Source organism: Anastrepha ludens, chromosome 2, assembly GCF_028408465.1.
Source record: "Anastrepha ludens isolate Willacy chromosome 2, idAnaLude1.1, whole genome shotgun sequence".
NCBI lineage: Eukaryota > Metazoa > Arthropoda > Insecta > Diptera > Tephritidae > Anastrepha > Anastrepha ludens.
The window spans coordinates 41,367,629-41,387,399 of record NC_071498.1 but is presented as its reverse complement, the minus strand read 5'-3'; the positions used below and the strand labels follow the sequence as shown (position 1 = coordinate 41,387,399).

Genomic DNA, 19,771 nt, shown 5'->3' with positions numbered 1-19,771 from the left:
AGCATTGGTACAGATTTCCCCTCGTTCCAATCCTACTAACGTGAAAAAATGCCCTTGCACGACCCTCAAACTACAGTTTGCTCCGGAAAGTGGTACCATGTCTTTTAACTTGATTGCACTTTGAGCAGCGATGGAAGTAAGTAAAAAACGACATTAAGGGCAGCATTGGGCTCCAGTGATGCCAATACAAGCAGTCCTTCGCACCCTTCCCAGTTTAATGATATTGTAGCCCTTGCGAAGAGCTTCTGACCAAACCAGGGATCAGGCCTTGTTCATCCAAAAACGGCCTGTGGCTTGAGCTCTCATTTTTTACCGAATATAGATTTGCAGTATTAAAAGCTATGCTGGCCTTCTTTATCCGATTTTCAATGTGTAGCTTCCAATGGAGTTTAGAGTCAAATATGATAAGCTCTACAGTCTTGCCGCTGAAGGTTCTCGGGAAATATGAGGCCTTTTGACCCGACGCTCCTCCTCTCCTGTTGGATTTCTCACAATATGGTTCAAGTTTGATGTTTTCCTTCTCTTTATGGTTGCTCACAGCTCTCCATCACAATTCGTTCTCTGTAGAAACTTATTATTTCTAACACGATCTGTTCACAGTATTTGCAGAACTTGTCGTTATATCCACAATTCAAATGCTTCAAGCTTGTTGATACCTGCCATTGTAAGGGTTCGAGCTGGTTAAAAATTTCACATCGACTGCTGAAGAAAGTGTGGGCAACGAAGAAAACACCTAAAACACAGAAGGAAAAAGTTATAACTAGAATACTTAAGAAAGAGAGCCTGAGTATATGCAAAAAATGGAGAGAGAATTACTCTGTTAAACATCACTCACGAAATTCTATCCTTTATCATTCTCGACCATATTCTTCCGCCCAGATCAAACTGGCTTTAAGCCATAAAGATCCTGGTTGAGCATGTCAACACCCTCAAAATCATCATCAAACAGCCGGCGGAAGTCGACTATTAGGAAAATCTTTGAATCTCTGAATGGTAGTCATGTATCAATTTCTACGGCTACTGGCGGTCGGTAGCTTCGCTCCGCTAAAAGGGCGCCGCTCCTTACCTACTTCCTCCACTCCGTAAATAATGGCCTCGCTATTATTTACCACCAGCACCACAGAAGACGACTGACTACACAAACTCGGGAAATGTTTCTTATATAGCCTTGCGAGTACATCGCAGATAGAAGCATGTGCCTCGGCGAAGTTTTTTGGGTCATCGAAGTGATTTGATCGGAAGTGAATTTTGTAATATGGTAGGGTGACTAAATATGCCATTTCAAAGGCCCGTTAACCCTCTCTCTGTTTAATTGCTACATTATTGCCTTTACAAGGGTGGCATTTCTTTTGTTGCGAAAGCCAATTTACTTTTTAATGCGATTCTTCTTGTACAGGCTGGGCCATATAGGTTAAAGGTTTGATATTTAGGAAATGGGACTCTATACGTTTGAACAAAATTGGGAAATATTGAAAACCTATTTCCAAAGTGGTGAGTCTTCTTCTTCTTTTCTGATTTTCACATCGGTGGCTACGTCAATAAGCAAAATTGACGGATTTGGGGCTCAGAAAATCCACACGTTACTATAGAGCAGCAAATGCATCCACAACGAGTCACTGTTTGGTGCGGTTTATGGTCTGGCGGCATCATCGGGCCATGAGCGAGGAGCCGAGGTTACAGTAAATGGCGAGCGTTACCGAGACTTGTTCAACGAGTTGTTTCCAAAAATTGAAGAGGATGACATGGACGACATTTGGTTTCAACAGGACGATGCAACTTGTCACACTGCCAAAGTTACACTCGAACTTTTGGCTACCGTTTTTGAAAACCGAATAATCTGCCGAAATTCCGATATAAATTGGCCGCCTCGGAGCTGTGATTTAAGCCCGTTGAACTATTTTTTATGGGGAGCCGTTAAGGATAAATGCTATGCGAACCATCCAGACACGATTGATGCTTTAAAACACGAAATCGAAGTTGCCATTCATGAAATTGGAGTCCAAACAATCGAAAATGTGCTTAAAATTGGGTTGATCGAATGGCCTACTGTAAAGTCAATCGTGGCAGTCATTTGAACGATATTATTTTTCATTGATAAATGACAATGTTCAATCTTCAAAATAGAAAAAAAAGTTTGAAAAAATATTGATTAGCCGATTCAAAAAGCAAATTTTACATGGTCCATCTATATATATAAAAATTAAGCCGAAAAAAAGTGCGCATTTGTCCGGGGTAATCTCAGCAACGCGTTAAAGGAAAACAATGAAAGTTTCACACATTGTTGGTGTTGCTTTGGCAAAGGCTTCTGTGAAGTTTGGTTGAAATCTGATAACGCGTGTGTGTGCGGTGCGTCGGTTAAGTGAGTGTGTTTTTGCTATTTGCCGTACGTATTTTTTGTACCGCACATAGCATTCATTAGAATTGAATATATTTGGGTCGTGTGTGTCTGGGCCGATTATTATGAAATTTGGTATATATATATATTTTTCCACGGTGAAGGTTAGTATAATATGCTTATTGATTCCACTCGCGACCAGGTGGCGCTGCCGAAGGCTAGAACGAGGACCCGGGTAACCCTAGGATGTGTTTCTACATTGTGGGTATCAAATCAAAGCTACTGATGAGTGCTTTAATACAGAGTATTTTTTAGATCTCTGAGTAACCAGGGTCTCGAGATATAGCCGAAAAGGTGGACCAAGGTACCCTTGGATGTGTTTGTACAATATGGGTATCAGATGGAAGCTGTTGACGAAAGCTTTTAAGTGAAGTAATTTTTACTGCCCGTTTTTACTCCACTGGAGCTGGAGATGGAAGAGGAAAAGGAATAGCTACAGGAAGAGGAAGAGCACTTATTATTAAAAATTAAAAAAAAAAATGTTTAAAATTTTAAAATGTTACATATACGCTTATTATATAAACGTTAATCTCAAGTCAGTTATAGTGAAAAATTCATTGTATTATTGCTGGCGTGATTGGTGATCGTTTCCTTAATTTTTTGCAGAAAGGTTATGCTAATATGAGATATTACCAATATCATTCATATATTTACGTACTACCTGTGTACTCACAAATATACGGTTGAAGCAAATATATGTCAGTTTTTTTACTTCGCCTGGAAAAGTTTATATAAATTTAAGAAGAGTAAGTAGAACTTATTTTATATCAGACTTCACGCAAAAAAGTCATTTGCACCTGAACACATAGGTGGGTTAAAGCGGGGGGGGGGGGGGGGGGGGATAGAACAGTTCTCTTCTCCTTCTCCGCTTTTTCGCACACGTAATTGTATGGGATGAGTGCACGATGGCACATAAAAAGTCACTGGAAGCGCTTGATAGGACATTACGAGATTTACGTAGTAAAAATGAAATATTTGGTCGTGCCTTAGTGCTGCTGGCAGGTGATTTTAGTCAAACACTGCCTGCTATTCCTCGAGCAACTGTAGCAGATGAATTGGCTGCATGTTTGAAATCATCATATTTGTGGAGACATGTTCAAACACTCAAACTAACTACAAATGTACGTGTTCTAATGCAAAATGATCCATCAGCTGCTGAATTTTCACAGCAATTATTGGATATTGGAAATGGCAAAGTTCCTGTCGATAATTTAACTGGCTTAATAACTTCACAACCAAACTTTTGTCAAATAAGTCAAACGAAAGAACAGTTAATTCAAAGTATTTTCCCAAATTTGCCTCAAAATTACAAAAATCATGATTGGCTTAGTGAACGAGCCATCATGGCTGGCAAAAATAAAGATCTGAATGAAATGAATGCGGCTATTTTGGCTAACATACCAAGTCCAGAACAAACATATCGATCCGTTGACACTGTTACAAATCAAGATGACATTGTAAATTATTATTTTGAGTTCCTTTGATTTACCTGGATTACCGCCACACATGCTAAACTTGAAAATAGGGCACCGATTATTATGTTGAGATACATAAATCAACCACGACTATGTAATGGCACTCGATTAACAGTTAAGAGATTGATGAATAACGTCATTGAAGCAACAATTTTGAATGGAAAATACTCTGGTGAAGACGTTTTAATACCGCGAATACCAATGATACCTTCGGATATGCCGTTTGAATTCAAATGTCTTCAATTTCCTGTTCGCCTTCCATTCGCGATTACTATTAATAAGTCACAAGGCCAAACTTTATCAAGTTGTGGTATTGATTTAGAATACCCATGTTTTTCTCATGGCCAACTTTATGTTTCATGCTCTACCAACTCGTGAGCCATCGGTATTGTTCATTTATATATACAACGCATGGAAAAACGAAGAATATTGTATACCAAAGAGCATTACAATAAAAAAAGTAATAAAGTAAATCACATCAAACGTTTTTTAATTGCTACTACTATTTAAAACTTCTTTCATTACTATTCATGCGCGAGAATTTTTATAAAATACACACAGTATTTTTCGGCTTAATTTAATTAATTAATCTAGATTTTTTAAAGACGACCAGCGGAACGGGCGGGTTTTCGCTAGTATTATATATATATTGCCTATATATACTCATTTTCCCCTTAAGAGAAGTGCATAAAATGTTCAATCCAAAGGAATTAAGTAGTCTAAGGCACCATTTGTACAGATTTGCACGATTCATAACTTTATCACCATAAAAGGATTTACGCCTTTAAAAATCTCAATAAGAGCTCTTCCCTGCACAACCAGGTGGTGGATGATGGCGCGGATTGTGCACTTTAAGCGCGATTGGATCGATACTTTCCGCACAAAATGATGCCGGCTCAAGAGTTTTCAGCTGAGCCGTGTTGCCAAAATAGTGAAAAACACATATCCAACGGCAGTGAGAGTATCGGAACACCTACATACACGTCTGGACGTTTCTAGTGTGTCTAACTATTCTACGAACGATTTTAAAACATCATTAAGTGTATTTAGAAGATTTTGCAAAGGGTTTTTTCAAAAGACGCGATAACCGCTTACGCGATTTTGGCCGAGTTTAACAAAGCGCGCCAGTCGTTTCTTTCTCGTGCTAACCGGCGCCAATTGGGCACACCAAGTGAAGCCAAGTTCTTCTCCACCTGATCTTTCCAACGCAGAGGAGGCCTTCCTCTTCCTCTACTACCGCATCGAATACTTTCAGAGCCGGAGCGTTTGTATCCATTCGGACGACATGTCCCAGCCAACGTAACCGCTGGATCTTTATTCGCTGCGCTATGTCTATGTCGTCGTAAAGCTCATACAGCTCATCGTTCCATCATCTGCGATATTCGCCGTTGCCAACGTGCAAAGGTCCAAAAAATCTTACGCAGAATATTTCTCTCAAACACTCCAAGCGTCGCTTCATCGGCTGTTGTCATCGTCCACGCTTCTGCGCCATACGTTAGGACGGGCATGATGAAAGTATTGTAGAGTATTAGTTTCGTTCGTCGAGAGAGGACTTTACTACTCAATTGCCTACTTAGTCCAAAGTAGCACTTGTTGGCAAGAGAGATTCTACGTTGGATTTCAAGGCTGACATTGTTATCGGTGTTAATGCTGGTTCCTAAATACACGAAGTCTTTTACAACCTTGAAATTATAACTGTCTACAGTGACGTGGGTGCCGATACGCGAGTGTGCCGACTGTTTGTTTGAAGACAGGAGGTACTTCGTTTTGTTCTCGTTCACCACCAGACCCATTCGCTTTGCCTCTTTATCCAGTTTGGAGAAGGCAGAACTAATAGCACGGTTGATAAGGTCGATGATGTCAATATCATCGGCATACGCCAACAATTGTACGCTCTTATAATAAATTGTGCCTGAGCGATTAAGTTCTGCGGCTCGTATGATGCTCTCCAACATCAGGCTAAAGAAGTCACACGACAGCGAGTCACCCTGTCTGAAACCTCGTTTGGTATCAAACGGCTCAGAGAGGTCCTTCCCAATTCTGACGGCGCTGCTGGTGTTGAGCAACGTCATCTTACATAGCCGTATTAATTTTGTGGGGATACCAAATTCAGACATCGCGGCATACAAGTAACTCCTTTCCGTACTGTCGAATGCAGCTTTGAAGTCGACGAAAAGATGGTGTGTGTCGATTCTCCTTTCATGGGTCTTTTCCAAGATTTGGCGTATTGTGAATATTTGGTCGATGGTAGACTTTCCAGGTCTGAAGCCACACTGATAAGGTCCAATCAGTTGGTTGGCGGTTGGCTTCAGCCTTTCACACAATACTCTCGCTAGAACCTTATTTAGAAGACTAATCCCGCGGTAATTGGCACAAATTGCAGGATCGCCCTTCCTATGGATTAGGCAGAGCACATTTAAATTCCAATGGGCGGGCATGCTTTCATCCGACCATATTTTGCATAGAAGCTGATGCATGCACCTTACCAGCTCCTCGCCGCCATGTTTGAATAGCTCAGCTGGCAGTCCGTCGGCGCCCGCGGCTTTATTGTTCTTTAGCCGCGTTATCGCTATTCTCACCTGGTCATGGTCGGGTAGCGGAACGTCAATTCCGTCGCCAACAATTGGGGTATCGGGATCTTCACATTCTCGGTGACATGCGCCGCTATCACTGCTTGATAGGTTCGAGAAGTGTTCCCTCCATAATTTAAGATTGCTCTGGATGTCAGTCACCAGTTCGCCGTCTTTGTTTTTACAGGAAAACGCCCCGGTCTTAAAACCTTCTGTAAGCCGCCAAACTTGCTGGTAGAAGCTTCGAGCGTTGTTGCTATTGGCCAGCATCTCAAGCTCCTCGCACACAGCGTGGCTCTATAGGCGGCATCCTTTCTTTCTGCGGCAGCATGACATTCCTCGTCGTACCAATTGTTTTTTCGGGCTCGCCGGAATCCGATTTCTTCTTCGGCGGCGCCAAGAGACGGTAGGTAGAGAACAAGAAATGTTGCTGCATTGTTCGTGCGTGCCGGATTGTTGGGCAGTACTCTCTGAGAGCAGGAGTGAGAGTCGAGTGGCGAATCTTCTGGCTGTCTGTTGTGATTGCAGCTTTTCGATGTCGAACACTCTTTGCGTAGGTAGATGCACGTTTTTTGCTGCACAGAAGCGCGTGCGCAGTTTGGCTGCAACAAGGTAATGATCCGAGTCAATGTTGGGTCCTCGGATCGTACGTACATCTAATACACTAGAAGCGTGTCTTCCACCTATCACAACATGATCGATCTGGTTTCGTGTTTTTCGATCAGGAGACAGCCAAGTGGCTTGGTGAATCTTCTTATGCTGGAATCTGGTGCTGCAGACTACCATGTTTTGGGCCCCGGCGAAGTCGATCAGCCACTGTCCGTTAGCGGATGTTTAGGCCGTTGTGTAGGCTGAATTTTCCGACTGTGGGACCAAAAATTCCCTCCTTGCCCACCCACGCGTTGAAGTCGCCAAGCACGATTTTTATGTCGTGGCGGGGGCAACGCTCATAGGAACGTTCCAAGCGCTCATAGAGGGAATCTTTGGTCGCATCGTCCTTCTCTTCCGTCGGGGCGTGGGCGCAAATTAGCGATATGTTAAAAAAACGGGCTTTGATGCGGATTGTTGCGAGACGCTCGTCCACCGGAGTGAACGACAGTACTTGGCGACGAAGTCTCTCTCCCACAACAAATCCAACACCGAATTTGCGGTCCTTTACATGGCAGCTGTAGTAAACGTCACAAGGTCCTATGGTTTTCTTACCTTGTCCCGTCCATCGAATCTCTTGAACGGCAGTGATGTCAGCCTTTACTATCACGAGGGCATCAACCAGCCGGGCAGTGGTGGATCGTAATCCTTATTTCGTTTCCAGTGGTCGTCATCACTATAGGGAGGTCTCATCTGAGGCTTCTTTAAACTTTTCATTGGGGGGGATTTTTAAGTGGCCGTTGTGAGCTGCTTGAACCATATGCAGAAGAATCTTCCTGGCCATTCCCAAGTGAATGGCGATCAGTAACTTTCCCCACTTGCGTGGACTTCTACACATGGAACTATCCTCCACTCATCCGAGGCTTTTTTAATCTTTTCATTGGAGGGATTTTTAAGTGGCGGGTCCCAAACCCAACGCACAACCAGCTATCCTGGAATGTTTCGCCTTCTCACGTTAGCTCACTCCTGAACGGGTGTTCGAAAGCTACCCAGGGGATACGTGGGCTAATCCCGGCCGTTGTGAGCTACTTGAACCAATTAATTAATTTCTTCTACATAATTTAAATATATGTATTTTTTATTTGAAAATGTTTTCTTAAAAATTGCAGACTTCCTTTTGATAAATCTGGTCCATAGCAGAATATGCTATATGTATAATTGTTAGTTAACCAATAGATAGACCTACGCTTGATATTATTGGCCGATCGGTTCTACTTTGTAGTGAAAACAATGTAGTTAACTTATTTTATTGCTTCCCTATCAATCGCTCAATGACATATTCAAATAACCTCCTTATATCAAATCCCGGCCTTCCTTGTTCAACTGAAAGAGAAACTAAATAAGCAATTAATTACTGGTACGTACGTTTGGTAAAATAAAATATAATAAAATAAAATAAAGTAAAATGAAATGAAATACAATAAAATAAAATAAAATAAAAATAATTTAAAAAAATAGTAAATAGAATAAAACAAACCAAGAAATAAAATAAAATAAAGTATAATGAAATAAGTTATAGTTGAAAAAATAAAAAAATAAAATTGGAATAAACAAAATTAATAAAAATTAAGAGCAAAAAAAAAGAGGTTGTCTATAAAGTCGGTTTACTGAAGATAGTTGAACGTGACAACGTTATAAGAAAATATTGATGCAATGGTTGCATTTTTCAAAAGAAAATTTTAATTTTATTTGTTTGATAGACACTTTATATGGGTATAGAGAAGGAGGTAAATGGAATCGCAATAGAATTGATCAAGTTACATTTATTTGTACGCATAAATACAATTATGTCAATCTTTTTTTTACAATGTACATAGCGGTTCTGCAAAATGAGTCGTCGTTCGAAGCAATTCAGAAAAATTTTTCATAAAATTCTTCGTTCAGAAAATCATTTTAAATTTACAAAATACTTGAATAAAATTTATTGTTTCAATTTCTGCTCGACTGTTCAAAATTCATTTTTGATTTTATTATTTTATAATAATACATTTTGTTGTTCAATTACTTAATTATTTTTGCAAATTTAATTGTAATTTGTTGTAAAAAGAGTTTTGTACATCAAACTCAGTTATGCTCTCAGTTTCTTTTAATAAAACTTTGCTCACTTCCTAACTGTTGCCGATTCGCGTTCAACTACTGAATGCTATAAAATTTGAAATGTGCCACTCAATGAATGGAATGATGCATTGTTGCTCTCTTAATCTCTTTGCTGCTCATTTATTGTATATAAAAGCGATAGTTCGCATGTTTCTTGTTAATTTGTTTATACATTTTTAAGTGAGTAAAAGCGCACACTCATTTAGCTCTTGGAACGAAGTTCTTTATACACATACGTACATATGTCCATACAGGCGTGTGTATGTGTGTATGTAGTTTCCATAGGCTTTCAATTAGTCTTGTATTATTGTATAGCAGCTGTCCGGACGCATTTCACGGACGCTTTCTCAAGTAGGAGAGAGCAATATGTCGAACGTTGCCGAACGCGTATGCCGATTGTGCTTCTTTGTCGTTCGTTCCGCGCTCTCGCTTGCAGTGCAAACCTCAGAGCAAGGTAACGCCGCCTGAGTAAGGTAACGCCGCATTTTTGGTGCGTGCAGCCGGCTCCATCGAATTATAAGACGTTGTCACGTCAAAATCAAAATATAATAAAACAAAGTAAAATCATTTAAGAAAATAAAATATAATTAAAAAAATAAAGTTGAGAGAAAATAAAATAAAAATAATAAAAACAGATTAAAATAAAATATAATAATCAAGATTAGATAAAAAATAAAAAAAGATGGAAGAATAGAATAAAAATTATAAAAAACATCAAAATAGAATAAAATTAAATAAAAAAATTAAATTACAAAAATAGCTAATCAAAGTGGAAAAATAAAAATAGAGTAAAATAATATAAAAAAATCGGCGTAGAACAAAACAAAGTAAAAAACTAAAACAAAATAAAATATATTTAAATAAAATAATGTTGGAAAAAAATAAAATAAAAAATTAAAATAAAATAAAATAAAGAAAGGTAATATAAAAAAATCTGAATCGAGAAAAAAATTAAATTAAATAAAGGTAAATAAATAAAAATGGTATTAAAAACAAAAATTTTTTTGGATTTTTATCATTTTTGAGTTCGCACTAAGAGTTCAACAACTGAAAATCACCCATATTTTACAACAAAATGGTGATCACATTGGAGGAACTTTTCCCAATTGGCGTTTTTCGGCAGATCACGCACGACTATTTGGTAATCCTTATTACATTTACATATGTTTGCATGCTTCATAGAAAAAACTATTGATCGGTATATTCAACCATCGTGCAGCCACAGGCCAGACAACGTATTAAATTGTGCATTAAAAATGGATTCAATTGTGCAAAAACCTTAGAGTTGTTGGGAAACTACTTCGGTAATGAGGGGCATGAACGCTTCATAAGAGTTAATGAGTCTATCGAGGAGGTGGACGTAGTGGCAGGCCGTCGACATCGCAAAATTGAACTGAAAAAACATCAATAAAGTGAAAGAAAAATTGATCAATAACCGCAAATTAACCATCACAGAGCTGGTAGAAGACTTGAACATTGCATATTGCTGCAAAGTTGATCTCAAAGGATTAAATTTCACTTGACTAGACTTAGACTTGAATTAAACGCAAAAAAGAGGCAGCGTCGATATCGGCAAAGACATCATTTTCAAGCTTGATTGCGGCCCAACGATCATTCAACGCATCTTAACTGGAGACAAGACGTGCGTTTATGAGTACGAAATGCAATAAAGATATCGGGCGAGGGATTGGAGAGCTTTAAATAAACGAATGAACCGAGACAAAAAAAAACACGTTATTTTCAGTCAAAAAAAGAAAGCAATGCTTACGATTTTTATGGATTACATCGGTACTGGATACCACAAATTTCTTTCAAAAGGTCAGATAATAAGCGTCATAATTTGGGCGTTATGAGATGTTAATGTGAAGCAATTCGCCAAGAAAGAAGTGTAGTGTGGGAAAACAATTCGTGAAGTTTGCACCTCGTGAGAACGCACCGCCGCACAGACTTTCATTATCCGTGAATTTTTGATAAACAACGAAACAAATACCATCCAACAGACATCGAATTCACCTGATAAGGTTTTTATATTTGATCGAATCAAGAAACCACTGCGGGGAACGCGTTTTAAGAGCCAAAGGGAAGCAATGGAAAAATCGAAGTCGGCTCTGTTGGCTATACCGCAAATAGAGTTGCAGAAATGTTTCGAGAGCTGCATCAAACACTGGCATAGGTGCGTTGCAGTTGATGGGGAATACTTTGAAGGCAGTAATATCACTTTTGAGGAAGAAACTTGCGTTTTGAATTTTCTGAATTCTTTACATTCCGGGAACTTTTTGATGAAGGTCATCACTAGATAAAAATACTGTTTACTGTTCTGAACTGTAATATTTTCAAAGTAGAAATCTGGCAGTTCCATTATGTAGAATACTATGTCTTTAAATACCTTAACAATCATCTATCTATTAAAACTTTTTCTCTCGTGCATTGCCAAAGCAATATATACATATCTATCCGACTGAGCAGCCATTCCCTCGTACGCCTGTACGCTAGCTGCGATTTTTATTACCTCTTAAAGCAGTGAACCGTAGGCTTCTGCCAAGACTACTGACAGTACATAGCTGGTTGGCAACGCACAGCATTCAAGTGGAATACCCTGATAGAAAGCGGCAACTAAAAAGCCACAACCAACAGGACAAAGGGAAAGTTTGTTGTTATTAAATCTTACTTTTGATGGAGAACTTTACAATTTCAAGGGACGGAAATATAATTTCTGGCAACACTACGAATATATTCCATCTATATGAGGTCACTTATTAGCTAATTGGTCGAACCTAACCTAATAAAGGAAATTCCAAGGAATTCTTTTTCTGTAGCTTAGTTGCTGTAGCTCCTCCTCCTATTTGTGGTGTGCGCCTTGAAGTTGTTCCTCAAATGAAGGGACATACAGTTTCAAGCCCACTCCGAACGGCAAATGATTTTTTGGGAGGAGATTTTCTATGGCAGAAATACACTCGGAGGCTTGCGATTGTAAACGTACATTGGAATGGTAGTCACGCACGAACTCATACGGCTACCGCTGCCGCCTGTATAAAGAGACGTTTTGTTATAGAAAAACGTTACAGTATCTTCGCCAAAGAGGTATTGAGGTAGCAATGCGTCTCTGCTGAATGTTCCTTTAGTTATACAGTTCCGGAGCATCATTTCGACGAGTGCCAAATCCATCAGGCAGCTGAGAAGAGATCAGAACGCACATATCTGTACGAAAACACCTCGTTAAAAGGAAAAGGCTATGAATGATGGATTTTGTTTAGTCATGTTAGAGTAATTATTAAAAAAAAAGAAATATTCGCTGTGAAAAGCGCAAAATACAAAAAATATCTCGTTCTCTAGAATAGATTCGCCAGAATAATATTTCCACTTCTGGGCGCGTTTCTTGTGCTTTTTTGGGGATTTTTTTCCAGAGAAAAGTTTTCTTCCACAATAAACTTACTGCATTGGGGCAAGGGCTGTGCCCAACCACTCTCCGTACATATTCTGCTTCTGGAACCTTCCAACACATAACCTTTTCTGCATATAAAATCAATTTCAGTGTGTTTCTCCACTTTACTCTCCGTAAAAGTCGGTGTTATGAAAATTTGTGAGTTCGAATTTCGTCTTTTATATAAACATCCGACTTGTGATGCGCATTGAGCTAAAAAGTCCACTTCACAAGCAATCGCTATTGGAAGAAGAATACTAGGATTAGAAATACGCTGGGTAAAACATTCATCCAAAAACTCACCGCATTTTGGCTTATTATGAATCCATCCACGCTCAGTACAGATTATGCGTTTCGCACCTACTAACTCATACCCTTTGATGCAACTAAATGTTATATGGGAACCTTCTTCAGCAGATATGCGCCGATTGGTGTTACTTAAATGTGTCGAGTTGGGGTTCGAAATTTCACAAATTAGCGGAAGAGCGCATTCGCCAAAATTACACTTACTTTTGGCGGCTGCACCAGGTCTGAGCAAAGTTGTAGGGAGAGGTGTAGTTTGTAAGGTGGTAGATACGGTGTCGAATTTTGGTGGCGTAGATGGCCCGGATTTTGATGTGTAAGAGACCTGTTTATCGATATGTGTTGGGCGCTTAGCTGGATTACCATTGTAATTAGTTGTGTTAGGAATCTGTGCTTGATACGTTTGTGATAGTGGAATGCTAACGTCCGTAGTCGTAAATATAGGTTCAGATGTGTTGCTTTTGGGACCCGCTTTTTCATTTCCCGCTATTCGCGGTAGACGTCTAGCATTACTTACGCCCTGAGATATTTCTTCTAGATATTTATCGTGACTTAAACCTGCTTCTATTTCAGCAGCTGTTGTATTCAGGTGCAGTGGGATATTCGGCCTATTCATTCCTACTTTGGCTTCCTGAGTATTATCGACTATGTGATTCGAGATGTTGTTTGTATTAGTTGAGTTTTCGTAAACTTTCTGTGCTTTTTGCTGTACATTATACAAACCGTTGGTGAAATTTTTAATTGTAGTTGTTATAGGTTCTGGTTGACTCGTTATTGATTCGGAAGCGAATTGGTCTTTATTGGTTGTAGTATCGATTATATCTATGTTACTGTCTTCGACTTCGATGGGCATTTCAAGAATAGGTATAATAGTTGTTGTGGTTGTACTTATTCTGCTCGTTGATACATGTTTAGCATTAGGAATTGTCGGCGGTCTTAATGTTGTTGGGACCGCTCCTGCAGCAACTCTATTTGTTTCACACAACTCTGGGTTTTCATCGGTCTCATCCCAACACTCCACTTTTCCATTACAAACAGCATTCAGCGGTACGCATGCACCATAATCACATTTAAATTCTTTTTCCGTACAGGTCATCGCTTTGCATAACCGAGCGGTTTCATCGCTGCCATCGTCACAATCGCGTATGCCATTGCATTTACCGTCTACACTAATACAAAAACCTGACCAGCACTTCATTTGGTCCCAACTGCAAGCGATAAATGACAAATTAATATTTAAGTATCTGGCATTATTTGAGATTTATGTCACGTCCTAGTTTTAACCACTTCACCCAAGAAACCAAAAAAATTTCTTTCGAAATACTAAAATATTTAAATCATTTGTAATTCTTTAACTAAAGCCAACTTATTGAATTCGGAGAGCTTTTCAAACTTATTTCATTAACTTACTACGTAGCAGTAAACTTTTTAAATCTACCAAAGCAAACAAAAACAAAACAAACGCTTCTCTCAGCAGTTAAATAAGTGTTCTAAAAAAAATCTCTCGTCGGCTTCGTTTGCGTATATGATTTGATATACCGTTATCTCACTGAGTTGAAACACACGCATAAATCATCAATCAGTCATAAAATGATGCAAAGTGAGATTTCTTGATCAAAATTTCAAATCGTGTTAGGTGTTCGGCCGAGCTCTTCCTCCTATTTGTGGTGTGCGTCTTGATGTTGTTCCACAAATGGAGGGACCCACAGTTTCAAGCCGACTCAGAACGGCAAATACTTTTATGAGGAGCTTTTTCAATTAAATCGAATCCTTTCCAACAAATAGTGACAACCAATGATTCCAGTAATAATATGGTATTATGTGTAAAAGGCAGACACAGTATAGACCTTCGAATTTCTAAAACCTTGAGACTTATAAGGATGAGACGAGCACAATATGATGGCATGGGATCAATAAAATTCGGAGCCCGAAGGGCATATTTGAGAATAATGTGTGCAATAAGCTCGATTCTATTGATAGCTTGCTGACTGCTTGGTCTCCAAATAAAAATGGCATATCCTACCATAAATGAGACCTAACAAATGATGTATAAAGTAACTTGATGGTATAGGGATCAGAGAACTTAGTGGCGTTCCGTCTGACGAAGCCCAACATCGGGAAAGATTTTGAAGTAATATAATTTATATGGTTATTAAAAGAACATTTGTTGTCAAAGATAACGCCAACGTCCTTAAACTCTCTCTAACACACTTCTGGACACAAGTCAAGATTCTGTACTTAGTACGCACAATGTTATATGTTTTCGAGTAAGATATTTGAAAGCACTTGGATAATTTCAGCGAAATACCTGAATTCAGGCACCACAAGTAAAGCCTATCCATATCGGCTTGAAGTTTAATGGCATCCTCTTGAGTTCTGAGCGCTGAGAATATCTTTAGCTCATCAGCATAAAGCAAAAATTTAGCAAATGAGAAACAACTTTTGAAGTCCTTAATAAATAACGTAAATAAGAGCAGCCCCAAGATACTTCCTTGCGGAACGCCAGAGGTGGCAGCAAAGTTAGTGTATGAAATTCCATCAATTGTTACAACACAACGTATTTTGCTCAAACAAAAGCTTGTCCATTGCAGAAAAGCGAAGTTCGAGCCAAAAAAAGCTAATTTTATAATTAAGATTCTATGAGAAACTTTGTCAAAGGCTTTCGAAAAGTCAGTGTAAATACAGTCGACTTGGAAAGCAGCCGAGAAAGAATCAATCCAGTATTCACTAAAAACACCCAGATTAGATATTGTGGAGCTGTTGGGAACAAACCCATGCTGAATTGAGCAAATTAAAGATTTAACCGCAAAGCTCAGTTTTGCATTGACCGCGTGCTCAAAAATTTTGGAAATAGTCGATAGAGAAAAGACAGCTTTTATGCATCAAGATTTGTTGAATATAATTTTAAGGGGATAGACCAAGGCCGGACAATTTTTTTTTTCTTCAAAACTGCTGAAAGCATCAGTTTGAGAGGAAGATTTCTATTTAAGTAAAGCATTACTAATATCCCCAGGCGAAAGGCAAGGAGCTCTAAAATTCAAGGCGGGCTCTAAGTCAGAAGAAAAGTCACACGGAAGGTGAAGTTCTTCATTAACAAAATTAGATTTAAAAAACTCAGCAAATAAATTTGCCGCTTCACTGTTTAAAAAGATACTAGTGGGAATACTACTCCTTTTGGATTTTATACATTTCAGAAGATTCTGGGATTTGCTTCAATGTTCAACACCACATAGGTATTATAGAGAGATTTACTTAAATCACATAAATATATTGTATTTAACGTTTGCTTTTATTTAACGAAATACAAAACAATAGGAAAAATTATGTAACAGTTATTAGAAATGTTTTTTTTTTCAATCCGACAAGGTATTTATAATATATGTAATAAAACTTGCAGAAAATAAAAACAGGCTGCATACAAAATCTGCAAGTGGAAGACCACGGAAAATAACTGAGCGCGCCGAAAGTGTTTTGTTGAGAGAAGTAGCCGTAAACCCCCAGGCTACAACAAGAAATCTTTCTAGTGAGCTTAGAGCTGAGTGTGTGGTCGAAGTTTCACATAAAACAGTCCGGCAAGTTTTGCAAGAGCATAATTATATCTACGTCACGAGTTGCTCGAAAGAAACCTTTGCTCTCTGCACCGCATAACGAAACGTATCTGGCTCAACCAGCTTTCAATGAGTGGGATGATGTGATATTCTGCGATGAGGCTAAAATCATGCTGAACGTGTAACGATTGACCCAATATAGTGTGGAGGCAGATATCGAAATTACTGAAAAGGCGAAATATTAGGTCGACAGTGAAATTTGGCAAACTTTCAGTAATGGTGTGGGGATGCATATACAACATGGAAATGGGTGATTTGGTGTTTATAGAAGATAAGATGGATCCACAGCAATATCTGGGTATTCCACAATGCCACTTGGCAAATAGTGCAATAAAATTCGGCTTCATTCTTGACAGCAAATCTTAGTTTAAAACAATGACCGGCCACTGGCTTTTGAGAGACTATGCCTCGAAGATGGGGTGGCCGTACAACAATAGGCGTAGTAGCTGCAAGCAAGAAGAATCTAGGGATCCAGTCTGTTAACATCAGTGTGATTGCTCAAATTTGGGTGCTCTACGGCATAGAATGCTAGGCGAATTCTTGATAGTCAACTTGAAAGAAATTGCAGAAAAGAAAATAGACAACATAAGCAGATTCATAGCCAATTCAAGATGGTTCGACTAATAACAGTTAGGGGTTCTACAAGTGGTGCTCCAAATTGGCATCTTTTGTGCTAATTGAGCCTAGGCTGTGTCTCTCAGACAACACCACCATCACCAGCACCACCACCAAGACTTTAAGGTGCTTAAATCCTAAAATATTTGCTTTCCACAATTAATTTTTTCACTTTAAAGGCATAACAGCAAAAGCATTAAAAAATCAGCTGTTGCTGTGTTGAGAAAGCATTTTTGTTTTTTACCTTCCATGGGGCATCAGTTATAGCATCTACAGCTAACCCGCAACACAGCTGAAATGTGGGTTTGAGTTCACAGTTCAGTCGCGGCGCAGTTTCAAATATTCTTTGCTGGTCTGCCGTGCCGACAAATCAATGATTTGATGTTTCTTCAAAACCTACGAGCCCACGGAATTTGCGCTTTTCGGCAACGGTGACGAGTGGGTGTGTACTATTTTTTATTTTTATTAATATTTTTTGTATTATTAGTTATATCGTGAGACCGACGCGAGTATAAATGGTACAATTTTTGTAAAGTAACTAAATTCTAAACTTATAAAATTACAGTCACAAAACAGGACGAGTCAAAGCATTGTAGTACTATTTTTTTGTTTTTTACTGTAAAGCCTTCAAATATTTGCTCTTACTCTGCATCGTATTAATAAATTAAAAAAAAAAATGCTGTTTCTGTATAAATTCACACCACTAAGCGGGATTTTTGAACAGAAACCGGAAAAAAAATATATGAATGGGAAACATTCCGACTTCCTTATCTGCACGAAAGAGTGCACATAAATATTGCATGTAAATATGTACATACATATGTATATAAAGGGTCTTTCAAAAGGCGCGCCTGGATGTTGTTATAAAAAAAGAGTTGTAAAATTAGTTTAAGTTTCACTGTTTTTATGCAAAATACGGCGCTTAAAAATTATTTCTGAAAAATGACGTCATTGAAATGCCTGCCATGGACACGTATACAGGCTGTCATACGACAAGTAAAACTTTCAAGTACATACTCGCTCACACATTATCGCATTGAGTTCAGTAATGTGAAAGTTGTGTTTCTACTCTGAAATCTTCGTTTTCTAGATTGGAGTGATAACCGCTTAAGCGAATTTGGCTCTGAAATCGTTGTTGACTAATAATTCCCATAGACTTTTTTTTTTCAAACAACCCCACATAAATTAGTCTAGTGGAATTAGATCGCATGATCTAGGAGGCCAGTTTATTTCACCATTGTGTGAAATTCATCGACCGGTAAACTTAGATCGCAAAAATGCAATATTTTCCTATGTTGTATAACTTTTGGCTCCCTTCTGTTGCAGATAAAGATCGTCCTATGTCTATTCCCGCAAGCTCAGGCCACAAAAAATCGTCGATCAGTTAACTATAGCGTTATGCATTGACGGTTAACGCTCTTTCATTTCCATTTTCATCCGCTGTACAGTTTTTGGTCTGTTCGACAGAACCAGTTTCTTGAAAATATTTCGTCAACCTTTGAATTGTCGACTCATTCGGATGATTATTTTCACCAAAAAATTCACAAATTATATTGCAAAAGAAGATCAATTAATTTGAATATCTTGAAGACCGTTAATTGTAACGCGTTGTTCTATCGTGCAAAAATCCAAATCTGTCCACTATGACAAATGTCAAAGATGCTATCAAAAAAAGGTACCATCTATGAGGTTATTCATTACCGAAATCAGGGCGTCACTTTTGAAAGACTCTTCGGATTTGATAAGTTGTTCGAAAGCATTTCCGCGTAGAATAAAATCAATAAATTCTTATTTATTTTTATAAAAATGCACCCAAAACTTAGACGGATATTTTTACCCAGCACAATTAAGTTGATTTGTATTGCCGTCACTTTCACCAGGAGGTACTTCCTCAAGTCGTTTGCGACACATCTCACTATTCTCATCTGAAGAATCTGCACAATTGACTACACCATCACAGAGCGCATTTATTGAGATGCAATCACCATCCAGACACTTCCACTGGCCATTCGCGACGGTGCAGTTAGTCGCGGACACCACTATTACGTACATGCAAAAAAATAACAACAATGAAAAATATTTTAATGATAACCTTGCCAGGTCACAGATAGCCCGACCATTACGCACCACTTATAAAAGTTCGGCACGGAGCGATGCTAAGAAGCAATAATATTTGAAGTCCTTGCATTTCTTTTAATTTTAAAAAAGAAATTTGCACTTATGATGACTTCTTAGTACGCCGCTCAACTACGACGTTCTGATTAAGCTGATGTAGTGCAAATCTGAAAACCGCGTTGCCTTATTTGCGCTGCTATACATTGCACTGATAACATTGTTTGAAAAACCCATTTCCTTCTTCTACATGCATATATGTATGTATGCACACAGACGCTGGGGATGCCAATTGTCGGGAAATTGCAACCGAATTCTTTAAATACCGCTAGAGTTGAGTGAAATATAAAGTTCTCACAAAAATATGGGGGAAAAGTTTAATTGGCTCTTTGTATCTCAAGAGGTGCAGGTAGGTGAAATGGTTGAAGTACCAGTCTGACACTTCCCAAGTAGCACTAAAGTGCTGTTTTGATACCGTTATGAGACCTCCAATAGGAATATATCTACAGGAATGGGATTTAGGATGG

General features: G+C 38.7%; 1 protein-coding gene across 2 annotated transcripts; it reads right to left on the bottom strand.

Moving 5' to 3' along the window:
- Positions 1-8,148: 8,148 nt before the first annotated feature.
- LOC128869590 (uncharacterized) lies at positions 8,149-19,423 on the bottom strand. 2 transcript variants are annotated; one of them, XM_054112168.1, is made up of 5 exons: positions 19,260-19,423; positions 18,970-19,171; positions 12,910-14,117; positions 12,619-12,846; positions 8,149-8,423 (listed from the first exon to the last, which is right to left on the bottom strand). In XM_054112168.1, exons 1-5 carry the CDS (start codon positions 19,318-19,320, stop codon positions 8,335-8,337), a joined length of 1,788 nt encoding a protein of 595 aa, XP_053968143.1. In that variant the 5' UTR covers positions 19,321-19,423; the 3' UTR covers positions 8,149-8,334. The 2 variants fall into 2 exon arrangements, with proteins under 2 accessions (XP_053968143.1, XP_053968133.1); XM_054112158.1 differs by lacking the exon at positions 8,149-8,423 and having other exon boundaries at positions 12,425-12,846.
- Positions 19,424-19,771: the final 348 nt, after the last annotated feature.

Bases quoted from the DNA above. Each gene is read 5' to 3' on its own strand.
- LOC128869590 (XM_054112158.1), bottom strand. From the start codon at position 19,320: ATGCAAGGACTTCAAATATTATTGCTTCTTAGCATCGCTCCGTGCCGA. The intron at 19,172-19,259 runs GTGCGTAATGGT...TGTACGTAATAG, and splicing joins GTGCCGAACTTTTATAAGTG to TGGTGTCCGCGACTAACTGC. The intron at 14,118-18,969 runs GTAAAAATATCC...TATCGCTTGCAG, and splicing joins AATCAACTTAATTGTGCTGG to TTGGGACCAAATGAAGTGCT.